The sequence below is a fragment of the Bufo bufo genome, chromosome 1 (assembly GCF_905171765.1).
Source record: "Bufo bufo chromosome 1, aBufBuf1.1, whole genome shotgun sequence".
Taxonomy (NCBI): domain Eukaryota; kingdom Metazoa; phylum Chordata; class Amphibia; order Anura; family Bufonidae; genus Bufo; species Bufo bufo.
The window spans coordinates 734,927,118-734,946,221 of NC_053389.1; the positions used below are offsets into that span (position 1 = coordinate 734,927,118).

At 42.8% G+C, this 19,104-nt stretch overlaps 1 protein-coding gene across 7 annotated transcripts in view; it reads left to right on the forward strand.

The window, feature by feature from the left end:
• Window positions 1-17,516, forward strand: part of TET3 (tet methylcytosine dioxygenase 3) — an 80,968-nt gene extending 63,452 nt beyond the window's left edge. For 5 of the 7 annotated variants that reach the window (XM_040414392.1, XM_040414397.1, XM_040414396.1 and 2 more), the window contains 8 exons: window positions 2,193-2,283; window positions 2,497-2,590; window positions 6,521-6,729; window positions 6,955-7,105; window positions 7,732-7,821; window positions 8,394-8,531; window positions 11,351-11,678; window positions 12,116-17,516. In XM_040414392.1, coding sequence (XP_040270326.1) covers window positions 2,193-2,283; window positions 2,497-2,590; window positions 6,521-6,729; window positions 6,955-7,105; window positions 7,732-7,821; window positions 8,394-8,531; window positions 11,351-11,678; window positions 12,116-13,782 — 2,768 coding nt within the window. In that variant the 3' untranslated portion in view covers window positions 13,783-17,516. The remainder of the gene's footprint in view (window positions 1-2,192; window positions 2,284-2,496; window positions 2,591-6,520; window positions 6,730-6,954; window positions 7,106-7,731; window positions 7,822-8,393; window positions 8,532-11,350; window positions 11,679-12,115) is intronic. The other 2 variants (XM_040414393.1, XM_040414394.1) reach the window with 1 other exon arrangement.
• Window positions 17,517-19,104: the final 1,588 nt, after the last annotated feature.

Here is a 19,104-nt window from a genome sequence, read left to right on the forward strand (position 1 = left end):
GGGAAGCGATCAGACATTCACTGCGCATGCGCCGAATACGAGGAGCATCGCATTCCGGAGGAGATGGGCGGGCTGGAGGGACGCGCTGGGCGGCGGCAGTTTGTTAAGGTAGACGGAGCCTCTAGGTGCTAATGACGCCCCCATAGCACCTAGAGGCTCATTTGCATATCTATATAAGTTATTTTTTTAGCTAAACGGCAGGACAATAAGCTCTTATATTAGGATGGTTAGATAAAGCAGACACTAGCGGATCGCTAGTGTCTGAAAGCTAAATAGGTGAAACGAAGTGATAGAAACCCTTTAATGTGAAACGGTAACTTAAAAAAATGACAGTGTGGGAATTGCTCCTCTTTAAAGGGCATTTGTCAGAAGTCTTGTCCCTATGACACCGGCTGACCTGTTACATGTGCGCTTGGCAGCTGAAGACATCTGTGTTGGTCCCATGTTCATATGTGCCCGCATGGCTGAGAAAAATGAAGTTTTCATATATGCAAATTAGCCTCTAGGAGCAAAAGGGGAGTTGACATTACACCTACAGGCTCTGCCCTTTCTGCAACTACCACTCCCCCTACAGTTTGAGTGACGGGTCAGGCATTATGATGTTTACTCTGCCTGGCCCTGTCAATCAAAGTGCAGAAAGCACAGCAGTTGCAGAGAGAGCAGAGCCTCTAGGTGTAATGGTAACGCCCCCGTTGCTCCTAGAGGCTCATTTGCATATATTAAAACATCATTTTTCTCAGCCATGCGGACACATATGGACATGGGACCAACACAGATGCCTTCAGCTGCCAAGTGCACATGAAACAGGTCAGACAGTGTCATAGGGACAAGTCTGCTGACAGATGCCCTTTAAGTTCTTGAAGTTGTGAGGTATGTATGTGAGAATGGCCTACACGTTGTATACTAGTGAATTCCCTTTATTTTGCCTATGGAGGTCCATATCAATCTAGGCACACTCTGTAAACAGTCCATGTAAGATATTTCAGGCATTTCTGTAAAACATCTCAGCAATGCCAGCTCTTCATCAGTGCATGGTGAAATATGATCTTGGATGTCCACCTCACTGCTCCAAGGAGATGGGACGCATTATTACAGTGACCGCATGCTCAGTAAACCCATGATCAATAACTCATTACGAAAGTTCAGCAGATTTCACAGAAAGTAATCAATTCTGCATGTGAACATTCATGACCTTGTGAGCAACGGACAGGCAGGGACGGCAGCTGGAGACGTACTGGGCGACAGGATTGTGAAAAGTGAATGTAAGGCCTCATGCACACGACCGTTCCGTTTTTTGCGGTCCGCAAACCGCGGATCCACAAAAAACGAAAGCTGCCCGTGTGCCTTCCGCAATTTACGGAACGGAACGAGTGGCCCATTGTAGAAATGCCTATTCTTGTCTGCAAAACGGACAAGAATAGGACATGTTCTATTTTTTTTTTGCAGGGCCACGGAACGGAGCAACAGATGCGGACAGCACACGGAGTGCTGTCCGCATCTTTTGTGGCCCCATGGAAGGGAATGGGTCCGCGTCCGTGCCGCAAAAACGTTGGCTCGGATGCAGACCCAAACAACGGCCGTGTGCATGAGGCCTAAAGGGGAGGTTTACCTTCTGAGGCTCCAGCTTATAAACCAGGATGAAGAGTCGTCCTAGGATATATCCTGTATAGTTCCATACTGTATGTACCTGCATAGGAGGAAACCCGCAATCCACTGGGACTGTATAGTCGTCATGAGGGACTTAAGAGCCTGTATATTACACATCCTCGGACCACCAAGGAGTTCATCTTGCTGGTAGATGCTGTTGAAGAACCATTAACTCACTCCTTCCTTGTAGAAGGGTAACTAGGTTTTACAGGTTTACATTAAATAAAATGGGTCTGCTTACCCCCCAGCCCCCCAGAGAGAGACCATGCCTGTCAATGGGACATGTCCAGTACTTTATTACAGCTCACATTGATTTGAATAGGAATGAGTTGCAATACCAAGCACAGACTGTGGACAAGTGTGGCACTATTTATGGAGAAAACCCAGCACATTTTTAAAATCCTGGACAACCCCTTTTAAGATAATTTTCAACACTACCTTTTCTTGAGTCCACTTTATGACTTGTAAATGCAGTAAGCACACCAATGTCTACCATCGCTGGTACTCTTACAGGACTTTGTCATCAGTGTACCATTTCTTTGCAGAGCAAATTAATGAGAGGGATGAAGGACCATATTACACTCACCTTGGATCTGGACCAACTGTAGCATCAATTAGAGAATTAATGGAGGAAAGGTGAGTAGGACAGGCAAGGATGTAATGTATGTTAACCCCATGTGACTCATAGGTTATCACTACTGGCTTACAGAACGAGTGCAAGATCTCCATGGAGTTCCTATGTTCTCCCAATTCTTCTGACCATACTTTGTGAAGTTCATTGGTTTTAATATATATATATATATACACACACAATTTTTTTTCTATTTATGCACTTACTATTATTTGCAGGTATGGAGAGAAAGGGAAAGCAATCCGCATTGAAAAAGTCATTTACACAGGAAAAGAAGGGAAGAGTTCCATGGGTTGTCCTATTGCTAAATGGGTAGGTGATTGCAAAAAATATCTTTTATAATGACCTGTTGTTTGAATCACGTTTTTATGTTAAACTTAATATATATATTTTTTTTGGATGATTTTTGTTTTAATTATTCAAGTCACTGTGTAAAAAAATACCTAATAGCGTGCAGTCTTTGCAGTGGCCACTAGGCCTACCGGTATATCAAGACTTTCTGTTCTGTACAGGTAGGCTACTTTCACACTCGCGTTTGGTGCGGATCCGTCTTGTATCTGCACAGACGGATCCGCACCTATAATGCAAACGCTTGTATCCGTTAATAACGGATCTGTTTGCATTATTCATTCAAAAAAAAGTCTAAGCCAAAACTGATCCGTCTTGACTTACATTGAAAGTCAATGGGGACGGATCAGTTTTCAATTTCATATTGTGTCAGTGAAAACGGATCCATCCCCATTGACTTACATTGTAAGTCAGGACGGATCCGTTTGGCTCTGCATCGTCAGGCAGACACCAAAACGCTGCAAGCTGCGTTTTAGTGTCCACCTCAAAATCGCAACGGAGACCAAACGCAGCCAAATTGATGCATTCTGAACGGATCCTTATCCATTCAGAATGCATTGCGGCTGAACGGATCCGTTTTTGGCCGCTTGTGAGAGCCCTGAAACGGATCTCACAAGCGGACCCAGAAACGCCAGTGTGAAAGAAGCCTAACTTTTCAGTAGAAATAACACCTCTGGTACAGATAACAGAGGATCCACCAGTCACAATAGCTGATATCATAGCTTATCTTCTCCCTCCTGACCTCTGCACAGTTCACAGAGCATGCCTAGAGAACTCCCCCATAGAAGTCAATGAGCCCCCTCCTTTCTATTGTGTTTATAGCCCATGTGGCTGTATTCGAAGTACAGGGAGTCTTTGAGATATTATAAGCCTAGTGGCTAGTGTGAAAACTGACAGATTTTAAGAGGTTTTTTAAAAAAAATATAGAGACAGGGAAATGTAAAAAATAAAAAATCAACAAAAAAATATAAAAATTTAGTTTTACCATAAAAACTTAATTTAGACAATGGGTCATTTTCTTTTTAATGAGGGTATATTCTATTTACTATCTTTGGTAGAAGTCCATTGGAGTGTTGAATGCTAGCTATGTGCATAGTAACAATCAGTTAAGTTGTTAAAGGGGTTTTCCTATGAATAGGTCATTAGTATCTGATCTGTGGGGGTCTGACACCCGGGATCCCTGTAGACCAGCTGTTTGAGGAGGCAGCGGCACTGTCTTTTCACAGCTTTCCCTAGGCCATGTGATCCGGTCACGTGGCCTAGGAGCTGCTCAGCCCCATTGAAGTGAAAGGGACTGAGCTGCAATACCCAGCACAACCACTGTACAGCGTACGGCGCTGTACTTGGTGGGCAGAACAAAGGCCGTGGCACTACTGTGAGCGCCGGTGTCTTCTCAAACAGCTGATTGGCAGGAGTCCCGAGTGTGGGACCCCCACCAATCAATACTGATGACCTATCCAGAGGATAGGCCATCAGTATAGAGTTTTAGAAAACCCCTTTGAGACTTTTACTGGAAGTTTTTTGCAATACCTTGATTTTCATTGCTCCTTTGTCGGTTTTGGACTTTCCATGCACTTCTGTTGTAGTGGTTTTGTAACAGTTGAGGTGCTGTGAGCTAGTCAGGTATAGTTGTGTGCTAATAGAAGGTATCAGCCAGCAGAATGTTATACTGAGATCAGACAAGAAGGGTAGATGGAATATGTTTATATCACAGATTAGCTACCCATTGAAGGATCTACACCCCGCTGTGGGAACTGTAATACGTATTGGGAATGTTCACCCCTTTGGTTGACTTTGAAAGTAGTTTGGATCTGATAGAGAGACTCAGAGTCGGCCAGTTATCCCATGTTCAGGTTTGGAAGTATTTTGTGTGTCCTCTGGAGAGAATGAACTTGTTGCTACCAGTGTCTCAGTTTATGAACTGCCTAAACTACCTCAGTAAGGAACACCAGATTTGTTAGGCCAAGTTCACACTTCAGTTATTTGGTCAGTTATTGTGAACCAAAACCAGGTGCAGATCTTTTCTTTATACCTTATCTCTGAGTAGGCTCCATTTCTGGTTTTGGCTTACAATAACTGATGGAAATAACTGAAGTGTGAACTCAGCCTTACCCTTAGACTAGCATGATTATTGCCTTGCACCACTGCTATTATCCAGTCCTGCACTTGTACTCCTGCCTTGCGCCCTGCCAACCATTCACCATCAAAGGCACCCCAACTACCACCAAACAAGATACCCCATAACTCAGGGTGTGTCCCCTGGGAAGAAAGAGTGCACCCGCCATACAATGCACAGCCCCGGGGAGTGCCAGAGTGAGGGCAGCTACCGTGAACCACAATTACTCCCTCTGTGCCATCACTACCAGCCCTTTCCTCATCACATCTCTCCCTGGTGGGTCATCATACATGGCATAGATAGGTATTCCATCACCAAGGGCAAAGGTTCCGTCTGCTGCCTTTGCCCTAAATTCCCTTCCCTAGGCAGAGCACCTCATAACCTTTCCCTCTTCTCGGCGGCACCAAGCGCATACTTACCACATAGCAGTTGGTAAATTAGGGACATATAGACCCCACCACCAGGAATGCCCCAAAACAGGACAGAACTGCCCATTTATGGGTGTTGCATACACAAGCCCCGTTTTGCCCCGGGACAGCCAAAATATACAGGGACTGGCTTTGAAAATTAGGGACTTACAGATATCCATTTCCTTTTTAGAGCATATTGCAGGTAGGTGTAGAGGTTTAGAGGCCGTTAGTCAGCAGTTATGGTTGTGCCCATAGCATATATTTATATGTATGTTTGGATATGTTATCTTCCTCCCTTCTGTAGTGAATGACATTGCATGCCACCTTCATCTTCGTGTTTTTGCTGCTTTCCGATAGAGGATGCTGTTCCTCATTGACAGGAAGCAGACGATCGTCTGTAGGATAGAGGTGAACTGAGGACATGCTTGTTTATTACAGTATTAATAGAACAGGGTTGTGACTGGCCCGTGTCACCATATATTAATGATATATCGCCCTTCTCAATGCTGCAGGTAATAGTCATTGAATGCATTGTACTTCTGATCATTGACACTTATTTCTTTGTCATGTAATAGAATGGTTGTATTGGAGATATTTGCAAACCCTTTAATATAACTAATGTCTAGAAAAAAAATGCAGTCGGATGAACTGCCATCTTTATTAAAGGGATTTTCCATCTTTAGGGGCTTTTTGGACAGACCCTATTACATGGCCGGACAGGGGAAGGAAATCATACTTAGCTGCTCCCTGCCGCTGAGTTCCTGCTCGTTCACTCCCCCGCCGACACTGCAGCACCCCACTCCCTGTCTGTCAACATTCAGTTTGATAGCCGCAGCAGCCAATGAGTGGCCGCAGCAGTTGCTTCCCCCTTGCGTCATGTCAGTGGGTGATGTGGCCATCAAACTGGATGTTGATACACAGGGAGCGGAGCACTGCAGTAGCGGTAGTGGGGGGGAGCAATCGAGCATTAACCCAGCGGCAAGGTAAGTACGTTTCCCTCTGCAGATCCAGCCATGATGGGTTAATCTCATCCAAGACATCACAGACTTTAATACTAGAGCCAGCTGATCTGGAGACCCCAGGCAAAACGTACATTTTTGCTGGGATGAGATGCAATTGGCTGCACGTTTACTCAGCAGTGACTACTACAGGGAAAATGTTGTATTACATCCAGCCATACAAATGAATGGGCTCCTCTATACTCTGTTTAACGGATCATATACCCCCTTTATCAGGGTATATAGAAAGGGGTTCTCACAATATCCATGCAATGGTTTCTATTCTTAAATTGATTACATGAGTTGGAAATTAGCTGCCACTCCTAAGGAAGTTCGGAAACTAACAAGTCTGGTATTTTTTGCCTCTCAGGTCATCCGCCGGCAGAGTGAGGAAGAGAAGCTGATGTGTTTGGTCCGCCACCGAACTGGCCACCATTGCGAGAATGCTGTCATTATTATATTAATCATGGCTTGGGAGGGAATCACTCGTTCCATGGGAGATAAGTTGTATGATACTATCACAGAAACCATCACCAAATTTGGAAACCCAACATCAAGAAGATGTGGCCTGAACGATGAGTAAGTTTTCTAAGGACAAGGCCTGACCCAAACAATTTTAAGGGATTTTTCCTGATATTCCCATGTTGCAGTGAATATAACTCACAACCAAATCTCAAATTGACGTTCCTATAACATTATACACATGGAGGCAGACGGCCTAACTTTGTAACAGTAAACGATGAAATATGCAGGACACTAAACCAGTGGAAAGTGAAAGGTTTCATGTATATTATGTCTTTTCAGTCGGACTTGCGCGTGCCAAGGTAAGGATCCCAACACCTGTGGCGCCTCTTTCTCCTTTGGGTGTTCATGGAGCATGTACTTCAATGGTTGCAAGTTTGCTCGAAGCAAAACGCCAAGGAAATTTCGACTTGTGGGTGATCATCCAAAGGAGGTAGGCAGTTAATATGGTTTCTTTCCCACGCTATCAGATAATATAGGTCATTGGTCTGAATGTTGGCAATACACAAGTGTGTTTTTAAATCTGTCAGCCTAAGGGCTGATGGGTATATTTTGGCTGCATATGGGAGCTGTGTATTCAGCACCAAAAATGTATTGGATGCACACCCATTATTAAAAAAAAAAAATTGAAAATATTTTCCTTCAACCCTATGACTAGATCTTATCCCACTGTTAACTCTTAATATACAGCAGTAATATGCAGATCTAAACTAGCCCCCATGGACACGAATATGGCAGATAAACCACTGTACTCAGAGGATAAAGCAAACTTAGTGTTATCTGAAGAAAGTCCCTGTTCCGAGAAGTTTTCATGATCCTCTTCTGGTAGACTTTTTGTAATAATGAGAATCCATTCGTCATTAGTAAGAATTACTACCACTTGCGCCCCAAATTCTCTCCCAATTATAAAGTGAGTTTACAGAAAAAAAGTTTAAAGTGTGTCCAACATGATGATGGTTTGGACACTATATTTGCATGGAGTGTCCAATTTTAGGCAGAAAAGCCTGTATTGATAATTCCCTACTGACCTTGTACTAATAGTTTTTGTTGTTTTAATAGGAGGAGCATCTTAATGATAACTTTCAAGATCTGGCTACAAAGGTTGCCCCACTTTACAAGAGGCTTGCTCCAGAGGCTTACCAAAATCAGGTATGTAGACTTGGTAGTCACAGATGAAACCACAGTCCCCCATGACTGAGCCCCAATACTCAAGCCAGCCACAGCGCCCTCATCTTAGTGCCCTATTATATCATAGCATCCACAGTGCCCTATGCTTTATGAAGTCATATCTTTAAAAGAAACCCCTTGAAATGCAAACTGTTTAGCATTTAGGACTCATATAATTATAAATATAGATAAGGTGAAAAAAAAACTACTCACCTGCTCCCTGCTGCTCGCTTTCTGGCGCCCCTTGTTTGGTTGTCCAGTCCCTGTCCTGCAAACGTCTGCATCGATGGGGTCACGCGCACCGCTGCAGCCAGTGACTGGCCTCAACAGTGATATGTTCCCAAGTGTCACATCACTGTTGGGTCATGTGCTGCTTGAGGACAGGCAGTGGTGCACTTAACACTTCTGTCCAGAAATTTATAGAACGGGGGCCTGAAGACCACAGAAGGGAGACAGGTAGCCTGGCATGCCCCTTTAATAAATTTTATTTAGTGTATAAAAAAAAAAAATCTGGATTCACTTAGAATTCATTATCATGTGCCTTTCTTCCTTAGGTTAACAATGAGGATGTAGCAATAGATTGCAGGCTTGGGATGGAAGAGGGACGTCCGTTCTCCGGTATTACAGCATGTATGGATTTCTGTGCCCACGCACACAAAGACCAGCACAACCTCTACAATGGCTGCACGGTGGTAAGTTCAGTATTTACAGTCAAGATGTCCACCCATCAACATTTTGTATTTTTTTAAATATATTTTCTAAATAGGTCCACACATCTGTGCCGATTTATTTTATTATACATTTAAGGTTGAAGCTGAGTTTTTTTTTAAATTTATCGCTCCAAATCTCCTGGATAGACATTTTAAAATTAAAATTTCTAAAATTATTGCTACCTGCAACATTGGATTGTTTGCAGTCTTATTTTGTCTTTGCAGGAGATTTGTAGCTCTGTATCAGAAAATGGACATCTGCTTCTGTAAAAGAAAATAATTAAAAAATGTAAAAATTAATTGGTACTTACTGTAAAAATTTAGATATTTACTTTTAAAGGTTTTTTTTCCAGTAATAATTATACACTGCTCAAAAAACTAAAGGGAACACTTAATCAACACAATGTAACTCCAAGTCAATCACACTTCTGTGAAATCAAACTGTCCACTTAGGAAGCAACACTGAGTGACAATCAATTTCACATGCTGTTGTGCAAATGGGATAGACAACAGATGGAAATTATAGGCAATTAGCAAGACACCCCCAATAAAGGAGTGGTTCTGCAGGTGGTGACCACAGACCACTTCTCAGTTCCTATGCTTCCTGGCTGATGTTTTGGTCACTTTTGAATGCTGGCGGTGCTTTTACTCTAGTGGTAGCATGAGATGGAGTCTACAACCCACACAAGTGGCTCAGGTAGTGCAGCTTATCCAGAATGGCACATCAATGCGAGCTGTGGCAAGAAGGTTTGCTGTGTCTGTCAGCGTAGTGTCCAGAGCATGGAGGCGCTACCAGGAGACAGGCCAGTACATCAGGAGACGTGGAGGAGGCCGTAGGAGGGCAACAACCCAGCAGCAGGACCGCTACCTCCGCCATTGTGCAAGGAGGAACAGGAGGAGCACTGCCAGAGCCCTGCAAAATGACCTCCAGCAGGCCACAAATGTGCATGTGTCTGCTCAAACGGTCAGAAACAGACTCCATGAGGGTGATATGAGGGCCCGACGTCCACAGGTGGGGGTTGTGCTTACAGCCCAACACCGTGCAGGACGTTTGGCATTTGCCAGAGAACACCAAGATTGGCAAATTCGCCACTGGCGCCCTGTGCTCTTCACAGATGAAAGTAGGTTCACACTGAGCACATGTGACAGAGTCTTGAGACGCCGTGGAGAACGTTCTGCTGCCTGCAACATCCTCCAGCATGACCGGTTTGGCATTGGGTCAGTAATGGTGTGGGGTGGCATTTCTTTGGAGGGCTGCACAGCCCTCCATGTGCTCGCCAGAGGTAGCCTGACTGCCATTAGGTACCGAGATGAGATCCTCAGACCCCTTCTGAGACCATATGCTGGTGCGGTTGGCCCTGGGTTCCTCCTAATGCAAGACAATGCTAGACCTCATGTGGCTGGAGTATGTCAGCAGTTCCTGCAAGACGAAGTCATTGATGCTATGGACTGGCCCGCCCGTTCCCCAGACCTGAATCCAATTGAGCACATCTGGGACATCATGTCTCGCTCTATCCACCAACGTCACGTTGCACCACAGACTGTCCAGGAGTTGGCAGATGCTTTAGTCCAGGTCTGGGAGGAGATCCCTCAGGAGACCGTCCGCCACCTCATCATGAGCATGCACAGGCATTGTAGGGAGGTCATACAGGCACGTGGAGGCCACACACACTACTGAGCCTCATTTTGACTTGTTTTAAGGACATTACATCAAAGTTGGATCAGCCTGTAGTGTGTTTTTCCACTTTAATTTTGAGTGTGACTCCAAATCCAGACCTCCATGGGTTGAAATTTGATTTCCATTTTTACATTTTTGTGTCATTTTATTGTCAGCACATTCAACTATGTAAAGAACAAAGTATTTCAGAAGAATATTTAATTAATTCAGATCTAGGATGTGTTATTTTTGTGTTCCCTTTATTTTTTTGAGCAGTGTATTTTATGAAATGCTCCCAGCCTGCCTCCTTCATCTTCTGGTCCCCTCACATGAGCATGGTCACATGCACCGCTCCAGCCAATGACTGGCTTCAGTAGTGATGCAACCACAAGCAGTAGTTCACCACTGAAGCCAGTCATTGGCTGGAGTGGTACATGTGACCATGCCCATAGCCAGCCGGATGTAAACAGTGCAGGGACTGGAAGATGGAGGCAGCGGGGGATCGGAGCAGCATGGAGCAGGTAAATATGATTCTTCTTTTTCAGAAGCCAGGCTGCGGGCATTACACAAAATATAATTATTACCAAAAACCCTTTTAAGGGGTTGTCAAGTATAAAAAAAATGCTTAAAGGGGTTTTCCGGGTTCAGAGCTGAACCCGGACATACCCTTATTTTCACCCCGGCAGCCCCCCTGAGGCTAGCATCGGAGCATCTCATGTTTTTGTTTTCAATAACACACTGCCGGGCGGAAACTTCCGCCCGGCAGTGTGTTCGGTGACGTCACCGGCTCTGATGGGCGGGCTTTAGTGCTGCCCTAGCCGTTTTACTGGCATGGGCAGCGCTAAATCCCGCCCATCAGTGCCGGTGACGTCACCGGGCTTCCTGGCAGCCCCATGGAGAGCCCCGGTACGTAACCGGATCTCAAAAAAATGCCTTTGCCCTGCGCGATTTAGTGCAGGGCAAAGGAGAGCATTGGAGCGTGAACTGCTCCGATGCTCCTGTCAGGGGGGCTGCCGGGGTGAAAATGGAGGTATGTCCGGGTTCAGCTCTGAACCCGGACAACCCCTTTAAGTATACCAAAAACACACATTATAAAAAACAGTGTTTTACAGTCCATAAAAAGCACATTCTTTTTGATATTTAGGTCTGCACCCTTACAAAGGAAGACAACAGGATGGTTGGTAAGATTGCTGAAGATGAACAACTCCATGTGCTGCCACTTTACAAGGTCTCCACCACAGATGAGTTTGGGAGTGAAGAAGGCCAACATGAAAAGATCAGGAAAGGGGGAATACAGGTGCTGACGGCTTTCCCCCGCGAAGTCCGCAAGCTTCCCGAACCTGCCAAATCTTGCAGGCAGAGGCAGTTAGATGCTAAGAAGGCAGCAGCTGAGAAGAAGAAGCTTCAAAAGGAGAAACTAATCACCCCAGATAAAACCAAGCAGGAACCAGCAGAAACACCAAGAAACCCAGGTATGTAATGACTGAGGGATGGGTGACGATCATGTTGTGTGTGTATACATTAGGGGCAACTTCATTGTTGAATGCTTTTATATTTGTCTTCTATGGAAGAATTCCCCCCTATTGTGGAATCCCATGGATCATGCTATATTTGTTTTGGTTGGATCATTGAATCCAACATAAATATAATAATATAACATATATATAATAATAATATAAATTCAGAAACTTACAGAGGAACAGTAGAACTCCATCGACTTCGGGTGCTGTATTGTGGCTCCATTCGTTTAGTAGTGTGGTATGGAGCTATAATACTGTGTGCGTAAGCCCTTAGGCTACAGGTTATGTTGGTGGACCATATTGTGTGATTATGGTTATTGATGAGCAGTAAATTAATCAATTTGTCTATTTTAAACATTCTAATGCCAATGTGCTTCCTTCATCCACAGGTACACCACAGCAACAGGTAAAGCCTTGTATAAAAGTGGAGCCTACAAATCACTACAATACCTTCAAGTATAATGCAAATGGAGTTGTTGAGAGCTACTCTGTATTGGGCAGCTGCAGACCTTCTGATCCCTACAGCATGAATAGTGTTTACTCCTACCATTCTTTCTATGCACAAGCACCTAACCTGCCTTCTATCAATGGCTATCACTCACAATTTGCTCTTCCTCCCTTTGGATATTATGGCTTACCCAATAATCCAGTGGTCCCTTCTCAATTTTTGAATTATGGTTCCAATGACAAAAGGACTGGTGGATGGATGAGCAACGCGTTTGAGAAAAAGTCTGAAATGCAACCAGCTGTAGACAGTGCGAATCATGGTTATGGAAATGAGTCATCTGAGCAAAATTATGGGCGGTCAGGAGACCTGGCACAGCAGTACAATCTTTATGATGCAAACAGTCAAAGATCAGCAAATACCCCCCACCGGACTACACCTGTCCCAATGGATAACACTCCTTATTCTTCGTATTTTAACAAAGCAATTAAGAAGGAACCTATGAATGACTATTTGCACAATGCATTCCATAGACCCCTTAGTGTCCATTCGCATTCTCAAAGTCCTGCTTTGAATCTCTCATTACCGAAAAATGATCAGGCCATTCCCTATAAAGCAAATGGGGCACTGCCTCCTTCTGAGAAGACAAATTCAGAAGGTTCTCAAAACATGTTTATGAATAGTGAGAAAAGCGGCTTAACAAATGGTCTGGGTAAGATAGATTATTATGGTGTCCAATCACATGGCATGGGTTTGAAGAACATACATGGACCAAATAAGCAATGGGGTGCATATGAGATGGATACTCAGACTGGCCAGCGTGATTTTGACACTCCAGGAAAGATCTGGAGCTCATGCAAGCTCAGTGGAAGTTCTGCCGTCACTCAGGAGAAGAACTGGAATAGTGGTCGTGCTATGAAGGAGACCCAGATGTTCCAAGAAAAGCTCTGGAATTCAGTTGCTGGTAATGATAGGTGCAGTGTGACACCTAGTTCCAGTATGCAGGAAAAGCCATGGAATATGTTTGCGTCTTCAGCCACTCCATCAACCCCCTTAAAAAGAGAAACCTGGGATCCATATAGTCTAGATGATAATATAGATGATACCCCAGTAAAGAAAGAGGAGGAGGATGATGAAGTGTGGTCCGACAGTGAGCACAATTTTCTTGATGAAAATATTGGAGGAGTTGCTGTAGCACCAGCCCATGGCTCCATCCTTATAGAGTGTGCACGAAGAGAGCTCCATGCCACTACACCTCTGAAGAAGCCCGATCGCAGTCATCCAACCCGCATTTCCTTGGTGTTTTATCAACACAAGAACTTAAATCAACCTAACCATGGACTGGCACTTTGGGAAGTCAAAATGAAGGCATTGGCAGAAAGAGCACGGCTGAGGCAGGAGGAAGCTGCTAGACTGGGGATCAAAGAAGAAGTTAAAGGCTTTGGCAAAAAGAGAAAGTGGGGTGGTGCTGCTACTACAGAGACCCCACCTGTTGAAAACAAGGACAGTATCCCAACTCGACAAGCAGCTCCTATCTTGACAAACTCTTTTACCACTTCATCTTCCTATGCCTATACCAAGGTTACGGGACCATATAGTCGCTGGATATGAGATTAAAACAGCTACCATTGTGGCCATTGTACCTCAGCTATTTGACAGCACTCTAATATATGGTGCTATTTTGGTGCTTTTTTTTTTTTCTCCTGTGTACCACAGGGGGATACTGTATCTGTACACATCTCCCAGGACTTGACCCACAAGAGAACTATTACTGTATCTTTTTTTTTTTTTTTCAATTAATCTTAAAAAAGATTTCTATCTGCATTTTTTAAACCTACTGTTGTACAGCAAATAACAGGAATATCTTGGCATCCTTTTATGACACACACACAAAATGAAAAAAAAAATAAGATTTTTAACTGCATTCAAACATATATTTATTGGATTTTATAGAACAATAATGGTGCAAAATTTATAGCCAGATCACATCTGCAAAGGTTTTCTAAGCTACTAAAAATCATAGCTGACTTGCCACCAAAAAGTATGCTCACGACAAGGAACTTTTTTTTTGTCCATCTAGCAGTCTCATAGAGGGTGGTCATAATGTATCTACGGCAGCGGCTACACCACAGATACAGTAACCCTTTTAAAAATCAAATATTAGAGCGTCTGCCTCATTATAATTGGATCTTGAAAATTATTGCCACCTAGACATAACTTCTTCTGGATCAATAGAACCATCTGTTGATGCAGTAAGACTCTGTTCCCGCTAGTATTAATAGGGTTCCATCTGGGTTTCCCACGGGCTTTCTGGTATTTTAAATTTTTAAACATTTTTTTTTTTTTATGGATCTGAAAACGGATCTAGCATAGATGACATGGCTCCATTATGAACGGAATGGATGAACAGAGCCGAATACGGATGTGTTTTCGAATATGACCATTGAAAATCGATGTATAAAATCACCATTTTATTTCAAGCAGCATTTTATAACATTTTAAATATATTTATAAAAAAAAAAAAACATCTAATCATTTTAAACGTGTTCTTCAGGAAATCAAAGTACGGGCTATACCCCCCCTATTGTCATGTATGTAAAACCTTATTTAATTACATGTTAAAAATAATCATTTTAATAAAATTATTATTTTTTTACCACGTGGGAGAGGAAGCCTGTTTCTAACATACCATTATCATTTTAACAATCTTTTTGCTGCTACTTTTTGCACAAGAAGTGATATTGATTGGAATCTTTGAGTCATGTTCAATGCACATCTGTTTGTTCCCCTTTTTTGGAACTTCTTTCTGAAATCTGTAAAATTTTAACCTACAAACAGGTTGTATGTACCCCTGTAGCAATGTAAAAAAAATGAATGAATTTGTAAATTGTAGACAAAAGGGCTGCTGTATCTTGCATCCAGTGAGAACTGTGAATATGATACCATTGTTGTCTGTATTTCTTTGATAGCATACATGGTGCTGGTAGGCTCTGGGGCATTCTCTCTTTCATTTATATCATGAACACTGCCATGCAGACCACAATATCCTGGAATTCCTTCAGTTTTTTAGTTTTGTTTTTTAAATTCCCAGCAAGTTTTTTATTTTTTTTTATACTGTAAATGTGTTCAATCGTTTTTAATAATTTAATGTTTTATGATTTTTTTTTGTATTATTTTTGTTTTCTGGTGGTAGGGGGAGGTGCAAGGAGTTTGGTGCTTTATCTCCTTACAAACCGGACAATTATTGCAACATGGAAAATCTATGACAGCAACACCTATTTTTTTCGGCCTGAAGATTACAGGTGCTATGAAGAATAAAGAAATAAAATAAAAGTATTTTTATGAAAGTAGCAGAATTAAGACTATTTAGATTTTTAGGGGGTAAATGTATTAGTCTCTAGATTGGATGAAGGTTGCAAGGTTGTGTCAAAGAGAATTGAAAGACACAACAAAGATACTGCACCTATATATTATTGACTGCCCCAACTACCGGGCAGTTTGTTCCATACCGAATGTAAATCCAGTTCTAACTCCATTTTTAATATTATTATTATTTTTTATTTGTGGTGCATAACACGTGGGGGAGAAGACCCCATAAAGCTAAATTTTTTCGAATCATCAGTCTGTAAATAGCTTTTAGTTTTTTTTGCCTGACTTCTAATTTGATTTTAAAGCACTTTTTATCCTGCTGCAAAGACATAGATAATGGGAGAATTGTATATAGAGGTAGAATATTTAAAGCAATGTGGCCGTCCTACCAATAACTATATCTGCTTTTATATATATATATATATATATATATATATAAAAAATATATATATATAATTTTTTTGTTGTAATTTGTAAGCTACAGAATTGTTACTATTGTACAGTCTAGAGCAGCCATTAGAAAAAAGAAGATAATGCCACTCCACCCCCCACCATGTACCCGTACAGCTCCATATAAATGGTATGTTTCTCTCAGGCCGGGGACATTGACATTAGATGACATCATGAGACTAATGTGTGACTTCTTTCTTAAGGAAGACCAAAAAACAACTATTGGCTCCTTGCAATTTGCATTTCATTTTTACCTTGTATAAACTGACCTTTGACAACTGCAGTATAAAATAAAACATTCATTTTTCAACATTTATTCATTTATTAAGTCCACCATAGGCAAAAATGGCAGCTGGGCATTGTTAGTGGCCCAAGTTAGGACAAGAAATTGATAACACGTTGACCTGATTAAATGAACATTTAATGGAATGTTTTTTTTTTTCCTTTTGGATCAGTTAGGCTACATGCACATGACCGTATGTATTTTGCGGTCTGCAAAAAATACGGATGACGTCCATGTGACATCTGTGTTGCATGTTTTTTTTTGCGGATCCATTGTAACAATGCAAAGTCAGATTGCAGTGCTCACCCGACTGTTCAAAATCGAAGGGAGGCGCGGATAGACGTCAGGAACCAAGCGCCAAATGCAAAAAATCAAACACAAGAAAAATCCAGCTTCCCAATACATACGTGCCTTAGATGCCGACATACAATACATACATGTCTACGCGTTTCGGATCACAAAAATGTGGACCCTTCTCATGAGTAAGGGTCCACATTTTTGTGATCCGAAACGCGTAGACATGTATGTAGTGTATGTCGGCTTCTAAGGCACGTATGTGTTAAAGATCATCACTTTTCCTGGGAAGCTGGATTTTTCTTCTGTTTGATTTTTTGAATTTGTAACAATGCCTACCCTGCCTAGGACATACTCTACAATTTTTGGGGCGCTATGGAACGGACATACGGATGCGGACAGCACACATTGAAATGAATGGGTCCACATCCTATCCACAAAAAAAAACGGAACGGACACAGAAACAAAATACGCTCGTGTGCATGAGGCCTTAATATTAAATATGAGTCCAGTTCAGTAGTTTATAACCAGTCATGATTTACAGTTTTTGCCATGTTGGTCAATGAAACAAACTCAGTGACCTGCCCAGGATTGGTAAAACACATCTGCTTCGTATTTCCCCATAAATGGGACCTCCTGTTGATGATGGGCTATGTCTAATATTGAAGCTCAGCCATATTAACTGGAACACATACACAACAGATACATAAGAGTGGCACTGTTGCGGGAAAAAACAGCCCCTTCTTCTAATCCAATAAAACCCTTATAAATGCCAATAATAAGCGGCCATTACTAGGAAAGCATCCCTCTTTTAAATTTTAGGCCACTTGAATCTTTTTTACGTGGTAACATATCAGCAGTCAGTCTATTATTTTTGTTTTGGATATGAAATTGTATTGTGCTTTTTGGATATATTTGCTGATATAGCAGGACACAAAAGGAGGAAATATAGGTCACCAAAAAATGAGCTTCATAAAATGGAAACATCGGGGTCTACAACTACAGTGTAGAAAGATGTCATACGAATGTGGTTGTGAGATACAGCATAGGCCAGTGCACGAGTTTTATCAGTTGTCAAGATGTACTATTGAAATTATCATCTCCATAAGGCTTTACTTAAGAACATCTGAAGGCAGTTTATGATAGAGCAGGATACATTGAGCTTGGGATTATATTTTTCGATTATTTGATTTAGTATTTTTAGAGAAAAAGCTGTTTAATTGCTGCTAGTTAAAGGGATTCTGTCACCTGGATTTTGCCTGTAGAGCTGCGGACATGCCTCATTTACATATATATATAAATCATTTTTTTGCCTAAATAAAAACACTCACAGCTATGGGGAATGTATATGGCGGACGTGCTAGCGGCGATCTAGCAGCACATGTCTGCAGCTCTACAGGCAAAATCCAGGTGACAGAATCCTTTTAAGCCTGTGAGTCCTGTTTCCTCTGCCAGCACAGTTAAAGGGGTTCTGCAGTTTGTTTAAACTGATGATCTATCCTCTGGATCATCAGCATCTGACCGGCGGGGTTCCGACACCCGGGTCCCCCGCCGATCAGCTGTTTGAGAAGGCAGCACCGCGGCCTTCTCACTGTTTACCGCAGGCCCAGTGACGTCACGACTAGTATCAACTCGCCTGGGCAGGGAAAGCTCCATTCAAGTGAACAGAGCTTAGCCGCGCCCAGGCCAGTTGATACTAGTCGTGACATCACTGGGCCAGCGGTAAACAGTAAGAAGGCCTTCTCAAACAGCTGATCGGTGGGGGTCCCGGGTGTCGGACCCTCGCCAGTCAGATGCTGATGATCTATCTAGAGGATAGATCATCAGTTAAAACAAACTGTAGAACCCCTTTAAAGATAGGGAGAGCTGTCAATTACTGTGTGTGGAGGGGGGAAGCAGGACTCACAGGCTTCCTCTATGAGCGAGCAGGGGGAGCAGGATTCACAGGCTTCCTCTATGAGTGAGCAGGGGGAGCAGGACTCACAGGCTTCCTCTATGAGTGAGCAGGGGGAGCAGGACTCACAGGCTTCCTCTATGAGTGAACAGGGGGAGCAGGACTCACAGGCTTCGTCTATGAGTGAGCAGGGGGAGCAGGACTCACAGGCTTTCTCTATGAGTGAGCAGGGGGAGCAGGACTCACAGGCTTTCTCTATGAGTGAGTAGGGGGAGCAGGACTCACAGGCTTTCTCTATGAGTGAGCAGGGGAAGAAGGACTCACAGGGTTTCTCTATGAGTGAACGGGAAGAAGGACTCACAGGCTTTCTCTATGAATAAGCAGGGGAAACAATACTCAGGCTTTCCCTAGGAGTGGACAGGAAAAGCAGGTCTCACAGGTAAATCAGTAAATCAAATCATAGAAAACTATATATTACCATGCTCAGCATCTGTCCCTCTATCCTATGCTGGTCTTTAGACAGGTACCTAACAAATCTGCTTTAATTATTGTAGGTGCTGTTTGAGCTACTGGGCTATTCATCTGGAATGTAAACATTCTGATCCATAAAATGGATCTTTGTAAAAAACAAAAAAATAAAATG